General features: G+C 36.2%; 1 protein-coding gene across 1 annotated transcript in view; it reads right to left on the reverse strand.

Moving 5' to 3' along the window:
* Positions 1 to 5,670: 5,670 nt before the first annotated feature.
* LOC127837888 (protein zer-1 homolog) overlaps positions 5,671 to 15,004 on the reverse strand; it is a 35,398-nt gene continuing 26,064 nt past the window's right edge. Inside the window, exons 12-15 of the mRNA XM_052365336.1 lie at positions 13,869 to 13,916; positions 13,267 to 13,334; positions 10,047 to 10,333; positions 5,671 to 8,040 (exon numbers count right to left, since the gene is read on the reverse strand). Coding sequence (XP_052221296.1) covers positions 7,880 to 8,040; positions 10,047 to 10,333; positions 13,267 to 13,334; positions 13,869 to 13,916 — 564 coding nt within the window. The 3' untranslated portion in view covers positions 5,671 to 7,879. The remainder of the gene's footprint in view (positions 8,041 to 10,046; positions 10,334 to 13,266; positions 13,335 to 13,868; positions 13,917 to 15,004) is intronic.

Here is a 15,004-nt window from a genome sequence, read left to right on the forward strand (position 1 = left end):
GCAGCCATTGTGTGAATATGAATATTTAAGTCATTGTGACTTTGACTTTTGACCTTGGTTGCTTGAGTTGTCATCTGGACACCATTTTACAGTGTTGAGTCATTGTTATTAAGGCGTTTGACCTAGTGACTTGAACATTATGTTGGTCATCTGCCAGTCATGATCACTGTAACTATGAAGATCATGAATCTAGGCGTAAGCATTGTCAGCGAATATCAAGAAACAATTTTATTGTTTTGAGTCACTGTTATGTTGATCTTTGATGTAGTGATTTGAAATTTTATAATCATGATCAATGTATCTATGAAGTCTTTATCCTAGGTGAAAGTGTTTTTGAGTTATCATTTGAAAACCAATTTTTGCATTTTGAATCACTGTGACTGTAACCTTTGACCTAGTGACGAGAAAATCAATAGAGGTCATTGTTGAGTCATGATCAATGTAGCCAACAGTTAGCAATTTACATTCCAAACCTAAATTGGGTACATGTAGCTGTATATTTTAGAACCCTTTATCAGCAGTAGCATATATCCATTGTAAATGTCTTCTTTAAACACAGCTTGTTGACCAGAGCTCACATACCAACAAATTACTGCAAGATGTTATTCCTTATCCCATACATTAACTTCATAAACAATCAATGTGTGTATCCTTCAGCATGACTCAATTCTTCCTCTCTCTCTCATAATCAATGTTAGGCATCAATGGGTTAATATCAAATTGAGTTGTGTGTGTTTGTTCTTGTGTACTTGTAGATTTTAGAGCACATATGAACTGTAGTGTCATAGTCTGATAATAAAATAATAATTGTATAGTGTTTTCATAGTTGACATGTTAAGATTTTAAATTACAAAACAAACAAACGAATTACATCCCATCTTGCATCGTTTCAAGGTCAGCCCACTGTTAGTCTGTCTGAAAATTGTCGATTTAGTGCTTTGTGTTTAATAACCAAAACAAAAAAAATTTAAACCACTAACATCTTTAAAAAAGATGCAATGATTATAATGCACACATGTCAGATGGATAACAAAGCTATAAGATGTTCAAAACATCTACATAACAAAATCCATTTTGATTGATTTAATAAGAAAATTCTATCAACTTGACCATTATATTGTTTCATGATCCTAGGCGTAAGCTTTCTTGAGTTATCATCCAAAAACCATTTTACTGTGTCAAGTAACCGTGACCTTGACCTAGTGACCTGAAAGTCAATACAGCTCATCTGCAAGTCATGATCAATATACCAATGAAGTTTCATGATCCTAGGCATAGGCCTTCTTGAGTTATCATCTGTAAACCATTTTTCTAAGTTGAAACACTGTGACCTTGACCTTTGACCTAGTGACCTGAAAATCAATAGGGGTCATCTGCAAGTCATGATCAATGTAGCTATGAAGTTTCATCATCCTAGGCATAAGCGTTCTTGAGTAAAACAATTTTACTATTTTGGGTCACCTCAATGTACGTATGAAGTTTCATGATCCTAGGCGTAAGCGTTCTTGAGTTATCATCCGTAAACCATTTTTGTAAGTTGAGTCTCCGTGACATTGACCTTTGAACTAAAAATCAATAGGGGTCATCTGCAAGTCATGATCAATGTACCTATGAAGTTTCATGATCATAAGCATAAGCGTTCTTGAGTTATCATTCGGAAACCATTTTACTATTTCGGGTCACCTTGAACTTGACCTTTGACCTAGTGACCTAAAAATCAATAGGAGTCATCTGCAAGTCATGATCAATGTACCTATGAACTTTCATGATCCTAGGCGTAAGTGTTCTTGAGTTATCATCCGGAAACCATTTTACTATTTCGGGCCACCGTGACCGTGACCTTTGACCTAGTGCCCTCAAAATCAATAGGGTTCATCTGCGAGCCAAGATCAATGTACCTATGAAGTTTCATGATCCTATGCCTAAGCGTTCTTGACTTATCATTCAGAAACCATCTGGTGGACAGACATACGGACCGACATGAGCAAAACAATATACCCCCTATTCTTCGAAGGGGGGCATAAAAATGTGACTTCCATAGTGTTCGATCACAAGGTTTGACCGAAACCATTTTTGAACTCAACTCTTGTATCAAAGAAACAAATGTTCTGACCAATTTTCATGAAAATTGGGCCAAAAATGTGGCTTCTAGAGCGATAACATTTTCACTATATACATATAGAGAAAAATGCCCCGCCCACTGGCGGCCATGTTTTTTTCACCGATCCGAACCATTGTCAAACTTGTCCAAGATATCAATAAAACCAATGTTTTGACCAACTTTCATGATGATTGGGCAAAAAGTGTGACTTCTATAGTGTTTACAAGGTTTCTCTAAAGCCAAATAGGGAAAACTGCCACTATATACATGTACATATAAAGACAAATGCCCCGCCCACGGGCGGCCATGTTTTTTCACCGATCTGGGCCATTTTCTAACTCTTCTGAGATATCAATAAAACCAATGTTTTGACTAACTTTCATGATGATTGGACAAATATTGTGACTTCTAGAGTGTTTACAAGGTTTCTCTATAGCCAAATAGGGAAAACTGCCACTATATACATATAGAGAAAAATGCCCCGCCCACTGGCAGCCATGTTTTTTCACCGATCTGGACCATTTTCGAACTCATCCGAGATATCAATAAAATCAATGTTTTGACCACCTTTCATGATGATTGGGCAAACATTATGGCTTCTAGAGTGTTTACAAAGTTTCTCTATAGCCAAATAAGGAAAACTGCCCTGCCCACTGGCGGCCATGTTTTTCAACAGACTGGAACCACTTTTGAACTCAATCAAGATATCATTAAGACAAACATTTTGACAAAGTTACATGAAGATTGAACATAAAATGTGACTTCTACAGTGTTAACAAGGTTTTTCTTTTTCTTGACCTAGTAGCCTTGTTTTTGACCGGGCACAACCCAGTTTCAAACTCGGCTGAGATTTTATTGGGGCAAAGCTTCTGACCAAGTTTCATGAAGATGGGACAAGAAATGTGGCCTCTAGAGTGTTTACAAGCAAATGTTAACAGACAGACAGACGGACATACGACGGACAAAGACCGGTCAGAAAAGCTCACCTGCGCAATCAGGTGAGCTAAACATTTAGAAAAACAAATCAAACAAGGGCTGTTTGTAAAACATGCATGCCCCCCATATGGGCTGTCAGTTGTAGTGGCAGCCATTGTGTGAATACGTTTTTGTCACTGTGACCTTGACCTTTGACCTAATGTAAGTTATCATCCGGAAACCATTGTACTATTTTGAGTCACTGTGACCTTGACCTTTGACCTAGTGACCTGAAAATCAATAGGGTTCAACTGCCAGTCATGATCAAGGGGGAGTGAGAGGGGGTTATAATGTGGGGTGTGGTCATTTATTAGATGTTTAAAAAAATATTATTTTTTTTTGGGGGGGGGGGGGCAGGGGGGGTGGGGGGGTACGGGGAGTGAGAGGGGGGTATAATGTTGGGTGTGGTAATTTATTAGATTAAAAAATAAAAAAAATGGGGGGGGCGGTGGGGGGGTAGAGGGGTGAGAGGGGGTTATAATGTGGGGTGTGGTAATTTATTAGATGTTTAAAAAAAAAATCTGGGGGGGTTCGGGTTAGGGGGGTGGAGGGTGAGAAGGGGTTATAATGTGGGGTGGGGTAATTTATAAGTTGTTTAAAAGAAAATTGGGGGGTGGGGGTAGGGGGTAGGGGGATTGAGAGGGGGGTATAATGTGGTGTGTGGTAATTTATTAGATGTTTAAAAAAAAACATTTGGGGGGAGTGGGGGGTAGGGGGGTGGGGGTGAGAGAGGGGGTATAATGTGGGGTGTGGTTATTTATTGGATGTTTAAAAAAAAATTGGGGTGGGGGGGCGGGGGGGTAGGGGGAGTGAGAGGGGGGTATAATGTGGGGTGTGGTCATTTATTAGATGTTTTTATTTAAAAAATGCGGGGGGTGGGGGTTGGGGGGGGTAGGGGGGTGGGGTGTGAGAGGGGGGTATAATGTGGGGTGTGGTAATTTATAAGATGTTTAAAAAAAGAATTTTTTTTTGGGGGGGTAGGGGGGTGGGGGGGTGAGAGGGGGTAATAATGTGGGGTGTGGTAATTTATTAGATGTTTTAAAAAAATTGGGGGTGGGGGTTAGGGGGGAGTGAGAGGGGGGTATAATATGGGGGTGTGGTAATTTATTAGATGTTAAAAAAAAATTGGGGGGGGGATGGGATGGTAGGGGGGAGTGAGAGGGGGGTATAATGTGGGATGGGGTTATTTATTAGATGTTTAAAAAATGGGGGGTGGGGGGTAGGGGGGTGGGGGTAGGGGGGGGTGGGGGTGAGAGGGGAGTATAATGTGGGGTGGGGTAATTTATTAGATGTTTAAAAAAAATTGGGGGGTGAGGTTGGGGGGGAGGGATTCTGGTAGGGGCGTGGGGTATTGTTTGGGTGGAATCCATTGTGGTATTCAGGAAAGTGTTGTTTTGTCAAAGTAATAATAAAATGTGATCATAAAAATAACAAATGATCTCACACTGACATGATAAATATCCTCTATTTATGAAACATGAAATTTAAACTTATTGCATTTGTTTCCCCTGTATATAAGAAAGATATAATAGTGTATTACCTCCCCTGTCCTGTTTATATTTATATTAATCAACAAAATTAAACATTAACACAATATTTTATAAACAAAATATACAAAAAATCTCATATTCTGATTCTCATGATCCACTTTATTTTACTCAAAGGATGATGTTTCATTGGACTGATAATTATAGATTTAGGATTACAGACCAGTTGTTGCTTCAGTTATATTGTTCAGAGTTCGCCCTGTTGGCCGTGTATGCGTTCTTGAGTTATCATCCAAAAACCATTTTACTATTTCGGGTCACCGTGACCTTGACCTTTGACCTAGTGACCTCAAAATCAATAGGGGTCATCTGCGAGTAATGATCAATGTACCTATGAAGTTTCATGATAATAGGCCCAAGCGTTCTTGAGTTATCATCCAGAAACCACCTGGTGGACGGACCGACAGACCGACAGACACGAGCAAAGCAATATACACCCTCTTCTTCGAAGGGGGGCATAATTAGTACTGATGTTGTGACTACACAGAAATGACAGTAGTGGTCGCTTAAAAACTTTTTTTTTCAATTTGGAAATTAGCTCTTTCACTAACTTTTGAAATAAATATATTCAACACCTACAATTACGACGTCAAAAAGTTAATTTTCAAATTTAAAAAAAACAACGTTTTAAGCGACCACTACTGTCATTTCTGTGTAGTCACAACTTCGGTACTAATTTGTTTTGTTTTTCTAAATTTTTAATTAGTTTCCACAAATTTCTCATTTTGCATTTAATCATATGTGTTGACCTAATGGTTAAGTGCACTAGAGTCCTATGATGATCTGATTATCTGTGACCTTGAATTGTGACCTTGACCTTGAGGCTTGGTCCTTATTGTCATTTTTGCCTATAAACCTTTATAAAATCCATCAACGCTCGACAACGTGTTTGGGACCACCACTACCACACAGCAAGTATTTGGTGTTCAATATTCAGAATCACTTTTTTGCCAGTGGCTTCAAATCAAGAAAGTCATAATAGTCATGTATTTTACATGTCAATAGAACAGGAACTATCAATACCATACACAACTATAAACAATGAAGTTGTAGTCACGGTTTAATAACAGAAAGTGCATTGCCAATTTACATGAAAAATGTAAATTATATCTACACTAATATACATAGTTACAAAAGCATACAAATTATTAATTTTACAACGCAGTGATCACATAAATTGGTTAACCCAAAATTTCCTTCTTGTAACCCGATTATCATTATTAAAAATTAATTGCCAAGACTAACGAACAATTTTGGAGGAAAGAAAAAAACACCACCATAAGTACTTGCCATACTATTATTTAGAAAAAGGAAAGCTGTCATATAGCTATCTAATCATGATGTGAACCTTTTGAGCATATTCCGAATTGGTTGAATTACATCCGATACAAGCATTTGGTTACATTGTTGCATATATTGCTCAGCAAACCATTTCAAGATCAGACAAAAAATACGTTAACAATTTAACATAAAATTGCATTTTCAGAAAAAAAGTAAAGGCATATTCAAAAACAGTTATCATGATTATATTCCGTTGGCAACTGGTGGATTCGTGCCTTAATCAAGACGACCATATACAATGGAATTACCATAGGAAAGGTTACCGTTGTATTTACCGTTTGAAATAACAATAAATATGTGTACAAGTTTAAGAACAATTAGGGCTTTTTATATGATTTCGAAAACTGGATGTTTCAAATAACATGCAGTTGACTTTTAAAAAGTTTTGCTAATAATTTATAGAACTTTTGGCAGTTTTGCATGGCATATGCAAAATGTTTTTCAATAACATATAAATATGTGAATATTTAAGAATTTCAGAAGGTTCTTACTGTACTGGTTCAATATTTTGTGTAAACATAAAATATTATGAATGTTGACTTATAATGTACGATTAAGTAATTAAGTATTACATATATTATAATATTTTAATTAATTTAATATCCATTCTTTAACACAAAATGTATACAGTAACATGAACATTTAGTTGCAACTGTATGTACAAAAATATGTGTGAACGGTGTGATCAAACTTAATTGTGAGAGAGAGATAAGCAAATAAGTTATGCTGAAGGGCACAGTTATTATAATTTAATAATAATAAATTAACATTTTTTTCAACATATTAACAAGTCACTTGGAAAACCATCAATTTACAAAACATACGACTTTTCTCCACCATTTAGAAACCATACTTAATAAAATACAGTTATGGAACATGTACTTGACTGAATGCTTAAAGCCTTTGTGTATTCTTAGTTATCTAATCTCAGCACATATTGAATTAAAAAAAACAAGACTTTTGCCAAGCAATAAAGTCCCCTACCAGCTCTACCATTGTCAGAAATTCCACCATTGTCAGAATTTTTTGTTGTTGTTGCCATAGCAACCAGAATTTTCGACGTAGGAACAAAATGAAATGACGTGCATAATATCCATATTGTCATCTATTCATGTTTCAAGTTTCATGAAAAAATATTTAGAACTTTGAAAGTTATCGCAGGATCCAGAAAACCACCATTTTCAGCAGTATTTCTAGTCTATTTGTTGCCATAGCAACCAGAATTTTTGACGTAGGAACAAAATGAAAAGACGTGCATAATGTCCATATTGCCATCTATCCATGTTTCAAGTTACATGAAAAAAAATTAAGAACTTTTAAAGTCATCGCAGGATCCAGAAAAGTGTGACTGACTGACAGACAGATAGACAGACAGAGTGCAAACCTTAAGTCCCCTCCGGTGAAACCGGTAGGGGACAATAATGACACGCAGTAACTAACTGTTGATTGCATTATGATACTTGTGTAGATAGAGAATACTAGGTTAGCGTTGAATAAAGAGAAGTTTATGTTGCGAGGCTTAGAACGCCTGGAGCGCTAGCCTTGGCACTGTGCACAGGCTAATCTGGTTTGACTTTTACACACATGCATTAAGCCCAGTTTTCCCGAAACGAGGCTCAAGTATCGATATTCCCATACAATGTTGTCACTTGAGGCCCCGTATCCATCAAACAATTTTCTGACTTGAGTCTAAGAATAAAGAATATTCTTTCAACTGGAATATTAAATAAACTTAGCACTAACAAACTTCATTTACATCATTGTTCATGTTCATAATAATGTTGATGACATAATCACCAGTGGTAGTCTGTATATATTCAAAAGCTGAACATTTTTTTTTTGCTTCTAAGTCTATTCTTTATTCTTAAGTCTAAGAATGGGTTGGTGAATACGGGCGCAGACTTCAATAGAAGCGTTATTCATTCATCTCCTCTGAAGCCTCGACTGGCATTTGTACTCGGTCTATGACCTGTCTGGCCAACTCTTTAATTGCTGTGATGGGGCGCGGATCTCGCGTGACCTTCTCCAGAATTTCCAGACCACCTTCTTCCTTCAACAGCTTGATGTACTTGTCAGCTAAAATGAAATAAAACAACAGAGTATGGCATGTTTCATTGAGTAAAATATTGCTTGGGGATATTATCCTAAAAGCTAATTAGTGAACAATTTAGTAAATTATTTAAAATCATGACATTCATGAAAGTTTGGGGCTAGTTTATTTGAAGGGCACCATAAAGAATCAAACAATACTTGTTATTTTACCACATTTCACTTTTAAAAAACATTGGTTTATACAACGAAACTGAACAAACTCAGATCCATGTTACATGCCAAATATTATATCTCAAGGTTATGTCATTAAAGAAAGACTCTTAAAATTATTTGGTTATATTAGTCCATATTTATTACATGACTCCTTAGATGTGCCCTGCTTATACCAAATGGGCATGATTTAAACAAACTTTCCCACATCAGCAGAATGGAACATATTGAACAACTTCATAAAAAGGTCACCCAAGGAAAATTTCTGTGAAGTTTAATGTTAATCTGTCGCGCCATTAAAAAAAGACTTTTGAAGAAAATAGAGGACAACTCAAACAGTACACACAATTCTGGGCAATACATGACTTTTTAAATAAGCAGTTAGGTCTTTAAAATTAACGCTCAAAAAAATCTGAAGCTGATTGAACAAAAAATTAGAATGTTATTTTTCTTCATATTGACCAACTGACCAAGTTATTGACACCACCTGTTTCAACTTGAGCTGAGTTATCAATGTGACAAACACTCTGACCTTGTTTCATACTGGTAATAAGGCAATAAATTAAGCCTCTGAAGAATGTGCACAAGGTAAATGTTGGATGACGGACTATGTATGACCCATGACAATTGAGTATCAATAGGTCATTGAGCCTCACTCTAGGAACATGGGGCTAAAAGCATGTGTGCAAAGTGTCGTACTAGATTAGCTGGCGCAGACAGATACTTCTACCTTACCTTCATAGTTGCTAAGAAGAAACTTCCTTTAAACAAAAAATAACATTAAATCAGAATAAGTCATCCTTGATTAGCTTGTGCAGACAGTTAAGTCAAATCTGGGAGGTCATTTGAAGCACATGCATTAGCAGCGTTTTCCCAGAAAGAGGCTCAAATATAGCATCCGTAGAGTGTTTACAAGGTAAATGTGGATGCCTGACTGAGCACTACCGACAACAAACAAATGACAATATTTAGAATGTTTACAAGGTAAATGTGGATGCCTGACTGAGCACTACCGACAACAAACAAATGACAATATTTAGAATGTTTACAAGGTAAATGTGGATGCCTGACTGAGCACTACCGACAACAAACAAATGACAATATTTAGAATGTTTACAAGGTAAATGTGGATGCCTGACTGAGCACTACCTACAACAAACAAATGACAATATTTAGAATGTTTACAAGGTAAATTTGGATGCCTGACTGAGCACTACCGACAACAAACAAATGACAATATTTAGAATGTTTACAAGGTAAATGTGAATGCCTGACTGAGCACTACCGACAACAAACAAATGACAATATTTGGAATGTTTACAAAATAAATGTGTATGCCTGACTGAGCACTACCGACAACAAACAAATGATAATATTTAGAATGTTTACAAGATAAATGTGGATGCCTGACTGAGCACTACTGACAACAAACAAATGACAATATTTGGAATGTTTACAAGGTAAATGTGGATGCCTGACTGAGCACTACCGACAACAAACAAATGACAATATTTAGAATGTTTACAAGGTAAATGTGGATGCCTGACTGAGCACTACCGACAACAAACAAATGACAATATTTAGAATGTTTACAAGGTAAATGTGGATGCCTGACTGAGCACTACCGACAACAAACAAATGACAATATTTAGAATGTTTACAAGGTAAATGTGGATGCCTGACTGAGCACTACCGACAACAAACAAATGACAATATTTAGAATGTTTACAAGGTAAATATGAATGCCTGACTGAGCACGATGGAAAATAAACAACTGACAAAAAGGTAATCACAAACTTTATACAAATGGGAGCACTTACGATACACTTTTGTGAGATTACAAAGGGCCCAGACGGCCCAATACTGTGAGGCATGAGACCTGAAACACCGAACCAGATTCAGGATTGGTCCAAACGATCTGTAGTTGATGTTGCGCTGGCTTTCAAGGGGCCAGCGCTGTATAGCCTGCACTATACGCAGGATCACCTCATCTCGACTAGGGATTTCTACCCTCCAGGCTTCCTCCCCGTCTGATAGGAGATGGGAGAGAACTCCTGCAGCATTGTAGCTCACTTCTATCCCATCTTTCTTTGACTCCAAGAAGTTTCTGAATGACAAAAAAGTCATTATGCAATTAGTATTTGATTTAATGACAGAATGGTTTTATGGGGAAATTTGACAAGAAGTTTCTGATTGACAAATGAACAATATGAGAATTGTTCTGGGAAAACACTTTACACCTGAACAGGATGTTTCGCTTAGAAGAGACTTCCCTGTTATATACCAAGCAGAGCAGGTAGTCCCTGATTAGCCTGTGCAGACACTTTATTCACATGCATTAAGATCAGTTTCCCTAGAACAAAGCTTACATTCAAACTTTTTTTAAATTACAGAATGGTAGATTTTATTGAATTATTTTCCTCAATTGATTGACAGACATATCTTTTATTTAAGTATTTTAATGCTATCACCAAAACCTACTACATATATTCATCATCACTACACTTTATCCTGTAGAAAAATTTACAGTCAGATTATAATATTTATGAATATTGATGAGCTGCCTATCCACAAATAAAAAACATAAATCATTAACATACATTTCGACTGAAATATAGAGATTTATTTTCAATAAATTGACTGGATAAAGATAGATAACAAATGCCCTTATGTAACAGTTAGAATGACCTATGGATTGATTGGTTAAATCATCATGCTGTCTTTGACACAGTACCAATCAAAAGAGCCATTAATTTTGAAAGCAAAATGGTCGATCAAGAAGCTTGCCTTTATGAACTGATGTTGGTTCCAACATACAAAACAAGAGCTGTCAAAGGACAGCGCGCTCGAATATTCGAGTGCTTGACAGTATAACGTAAGCAATCATGGGGAAATTGTTCATATTCAATAATTTATTAGACAATCTTTCAAAAACGTTCAAAAATAAAAAGGAAAACAAATAAAAAAAATTGGGGGGGGGGGGGAAGTGGGGTTTAGAGGGGGGTATAATGTGGGGTGTGGTCATTTATTAGATGATGTTTCAAAAATAAAAAAGGAAAAAATTATTATTTTTTATGGGGGGTTTAGGGGGAGGGGTGAGAGGACGATATTATGTGGGATGTGGTCATTTATTAGATGATCTTTCAACAAGAGCTGTCAGAGGACAGCGCGCACGACTATTTGAGTGCTGGACAGTATAACATAACTCATCATGGGGAAATTGTTCATATTCATTAATTTATTAGACAATCTTTAAAAAATAAAAAAAGGAAAAAAAATTATTTTTTTTGGGGGGGGGGGGGGTTAGAGGGGGTATAATGTGGGGTGTGGTCATTTATTAGACGATCTTTCAAAAATAAAAAAAGGAAAAATATTTTTTTTGGGGGGTTAGGGAGGGTTGGGGGTGGTGAGAGGGGGGTATAATGTGGGGTGTGGTAATTTATAAGATGATGTTTAACAAACAAAAAAAATTGGGGGGGGGGGGTAGGGGGTGAGAGGGGGGTATAATGTGGGGTGTGGTAATTTATTAGATGATGTGTAGGGGCGTGGGGTATTGTTTGGGTGGAATCCATTGTGGTATCCAGGTAAGTGTTGTTTTGTCAAAGTAATAATAAAATGTGATCATAAATAGAGAAGTTATGGCAAATTAAGCAAAATGTTCAATTTTCTAAGTGTAAAAGGGGCCATAATTATGTCAAAATGCTTAATACAGTGTTCTGCTCTTGTTTATAGGTTTGGGTCATATTGGTTAACAAGTATGCAACATATAAAAGCAATATGTCAAAGGATATAGGAAATATTTGGGGAAGTACGCAAACTTTAACAAAGATTTATCAATAATATGCATATTCTAAGTATAAAAGAGGCATTTATTCTGACAAAATGCTTGAACGAGATGTCTGCTCTTGTTTATAGGTTGGGGTCATGTTGGTAAACAAGTATGCAAAATATGAAAGCAATATGTCAAGGGGCAATGAAAATAAATGGGGTAGTACGAAAACTTTAACATTTGCTGCATATTCTAAGTGGAAAAGGGGCCATAATTATGACAAAATGCTTGATAGAGTTGTCTGCTCTTCTTAATTGGTTGGGGTCATGTTGGTAAACAAGTATGCAAAATATGAAAGCCATATGTCAAGGGACAATGAAAATAATTGGGGTAGTACGAAAACTTTAACATGTGCACACAAACGGACCGGAACGGAAACGCCGACGCCGGGGTGAGTAGGATAGCTCCACTATATATATTTCATATATAATAGTCGAGCTAAAAATAAAAATAGGAAAAAAAAATATTTGGGGGGGGGGCATCCTGGGTGGGGCGTTGGGTATTGTTTGGGCGGAATCCATTGTGATATTCAGGTAAGTGTTGATTTGTCAAAGTATTAATAAAATCTGATCATAAATAAAGAAGTTTAGGCAATTTAAGCAAAATGTTCAATTATCTAAATATAAAAGGGGCCATAACTCTGTCAACTTGCTTGATATAGTTGTCTGCTCTTGTTTATAGATTGGAGTGATGTTGGTAAACAAGTATGCAAAATATGAAAGCAATATGTCAAGGGACATGGGAAATATTTGGGGTAGTACCCAAACTTTAACATTTGCTGCAAATTCTAAGTGAAAAAGGGGCCATAATTATTACAAAATGCTTGATAGAGTTGTCTGCTCTTGTTTATAGGATGGGGTAATGTTGGTTAACAAGTATGCAAAATATGAAAGCAATATGTCAAGGGACATTGAAAATATTTGGGGTAGTACGCAAACTTTAACATTTGCACGCCAACGCAAACGCCAACGCAAACGCCAACGCAAACGCCGACGCGGGGGTGAATAGGATAGCTCCACTATATATATTTCATATATAATAGTCGAGCTAAAAATATAGCACAATACTTTCCTCCAGAATTAATTGTTTGAGTGGAAACCATTTTGCTATTTTTTAGTAACAGAGATGTGGCATGTTTATCTTAACCAATTTTCTCAAAAAGGGGCATAATTCTGATCAATTGAAGGCAAGAGTTATACTTCCTGACTTACGTGAACACTGTGACATACTCCTCATTCATCAAGTTTTGCCTCAGCTTCTGCACTTCTGCAATATTTCCCTGAAAAATAACATACACGAGAATAATGTGTGGATCTCATTGTAACAATATCAGCTTGGTAGTTGTTTATGATCTTTAATTGTTTGAACCCAGTAGGAATTATTTTATATATTATTCAATTTAAATAGGTCATTCAACCAATCTATTTTTTATGGAAATAGTTTAAACTACTTCCCAGCTTCTTGACATTCATTGACTGTCACAAACATGACAACATGATCTGATCAATATTACAATGTGCAAATGCTTGATGCGTACAACATATATAACTGCTTAACATGTGCCACTAATAGATAATAGTTGAATAATACTGATTATTAGTTTTGATTAATTAGTTTTGTGAAAGCATCTTATGTGGCAAGTTATGGTAGACATTTGATATCAAAATATAATAGTTTCATAACACTGCTGATTAGTTTGGATATTAATGTTGTGAAAGTATTTAATGATACAAGTTATGATAGACATACAATATGTAAAAACACAATAGTTTCATAATACTGATGATAAGTTTTGGTAAAAACTTCCACTTACCATCAGACCCATCATGTTTCTCAGCAACTCCTCTTTGTCAGAAAACTCCTTCAAGTACAGCAAACATTAACATGAACAAACGCACACTTTTGCCTGGCAGCAACATGTCCTGCTTTTTGTCAAGAACGCCATAAAATAACATTTATTTTTAATATGGCAAAAAGTCCTTGACCTTTGCCAAAAACAAATAGGATGAACATGGGAAGCATGTTATTTGAAAAAAGACTTATAAAATATGAAGTTTCAGTCAAGACAAGCAGGAGTAAGCCAAACATTTTAGAAGAGCTACATATACCTCTAAGCAAGGGACATGGGTCTAACAGGCTACTCACTGTCTTCACATGTTCAAAACGTAGCTTGTACTTAAAAAAATGCCAAAAAAATTAGATGGAATAGTCAGCATTTGTCAGGATAAGTCTGAATAAGTCCGAATATGTCTGGATAAGTCTTGATGAGTCTGGATATGTCTGGGTAAGTCTGGATATGAATGTCTCTTAATAGGCCTGGAAATGTCTGGATAAGTCTGAATATGTCTGGATAAGTCTGGATAAGTCTGAATATGTCTGAATAAGTCTGGATAAGTCTGAATAAGTATGGATATGTCTGGATAAATCTGAATACAGTAAGTCTGGATATGTCTGGATGAGTCTGGATTAGAGCTGTAACGATACTTTCGAATATTCGAATTACTCGAATACGGCTGTGGACGAATCGTTTTCGTTATTCGCCACCTCCCGAACCGAATATTTGACGAATACAAACAACGTAGTTTCGAGTTTGAAAGTTTAATCATCTTATCTTATCCTACAAATGAAGGTTCAAACAATAAACCCCTATATTTAAATGTTTTTCTCCTTATTCCGGCGTTTTTCATCTTGTTTACTCCACCCACTATGGTACACAGTGAGATTATCAACAAAAAATTTGCATGCACCAGTTGAATATTTACGACATTGAATTGAAAAATCTTTCGATGGTTGTTTAATGTTTATTTAGGTAAATACGAGTAATTTGATGCTCAAACATACACACAAAGGATTAGCAGACGGAATTTCTTTTTTGTTTATCTTTACGACAATGATTGTGAAACTTATCAACAAACATGGACCCTAGCAAAGGGAAATTAGTTTCATACT

The sequence above is a fragment of the Dreissena polymorpha genome, chromosome 7 (assembly GCF_020536995.1).
Source record: "Dreissena polymorpha isolate Duluth1 chromosome 7, UMN_Dpol_1.0, whole genome shotgun sequence".
Classification (NCBI taxonomy): Eukaryota; Metazoa; Mollusca; class Bivalvia; order Myida; family Dreissenidae; genus Dreissena; species Dreissena polymorpha.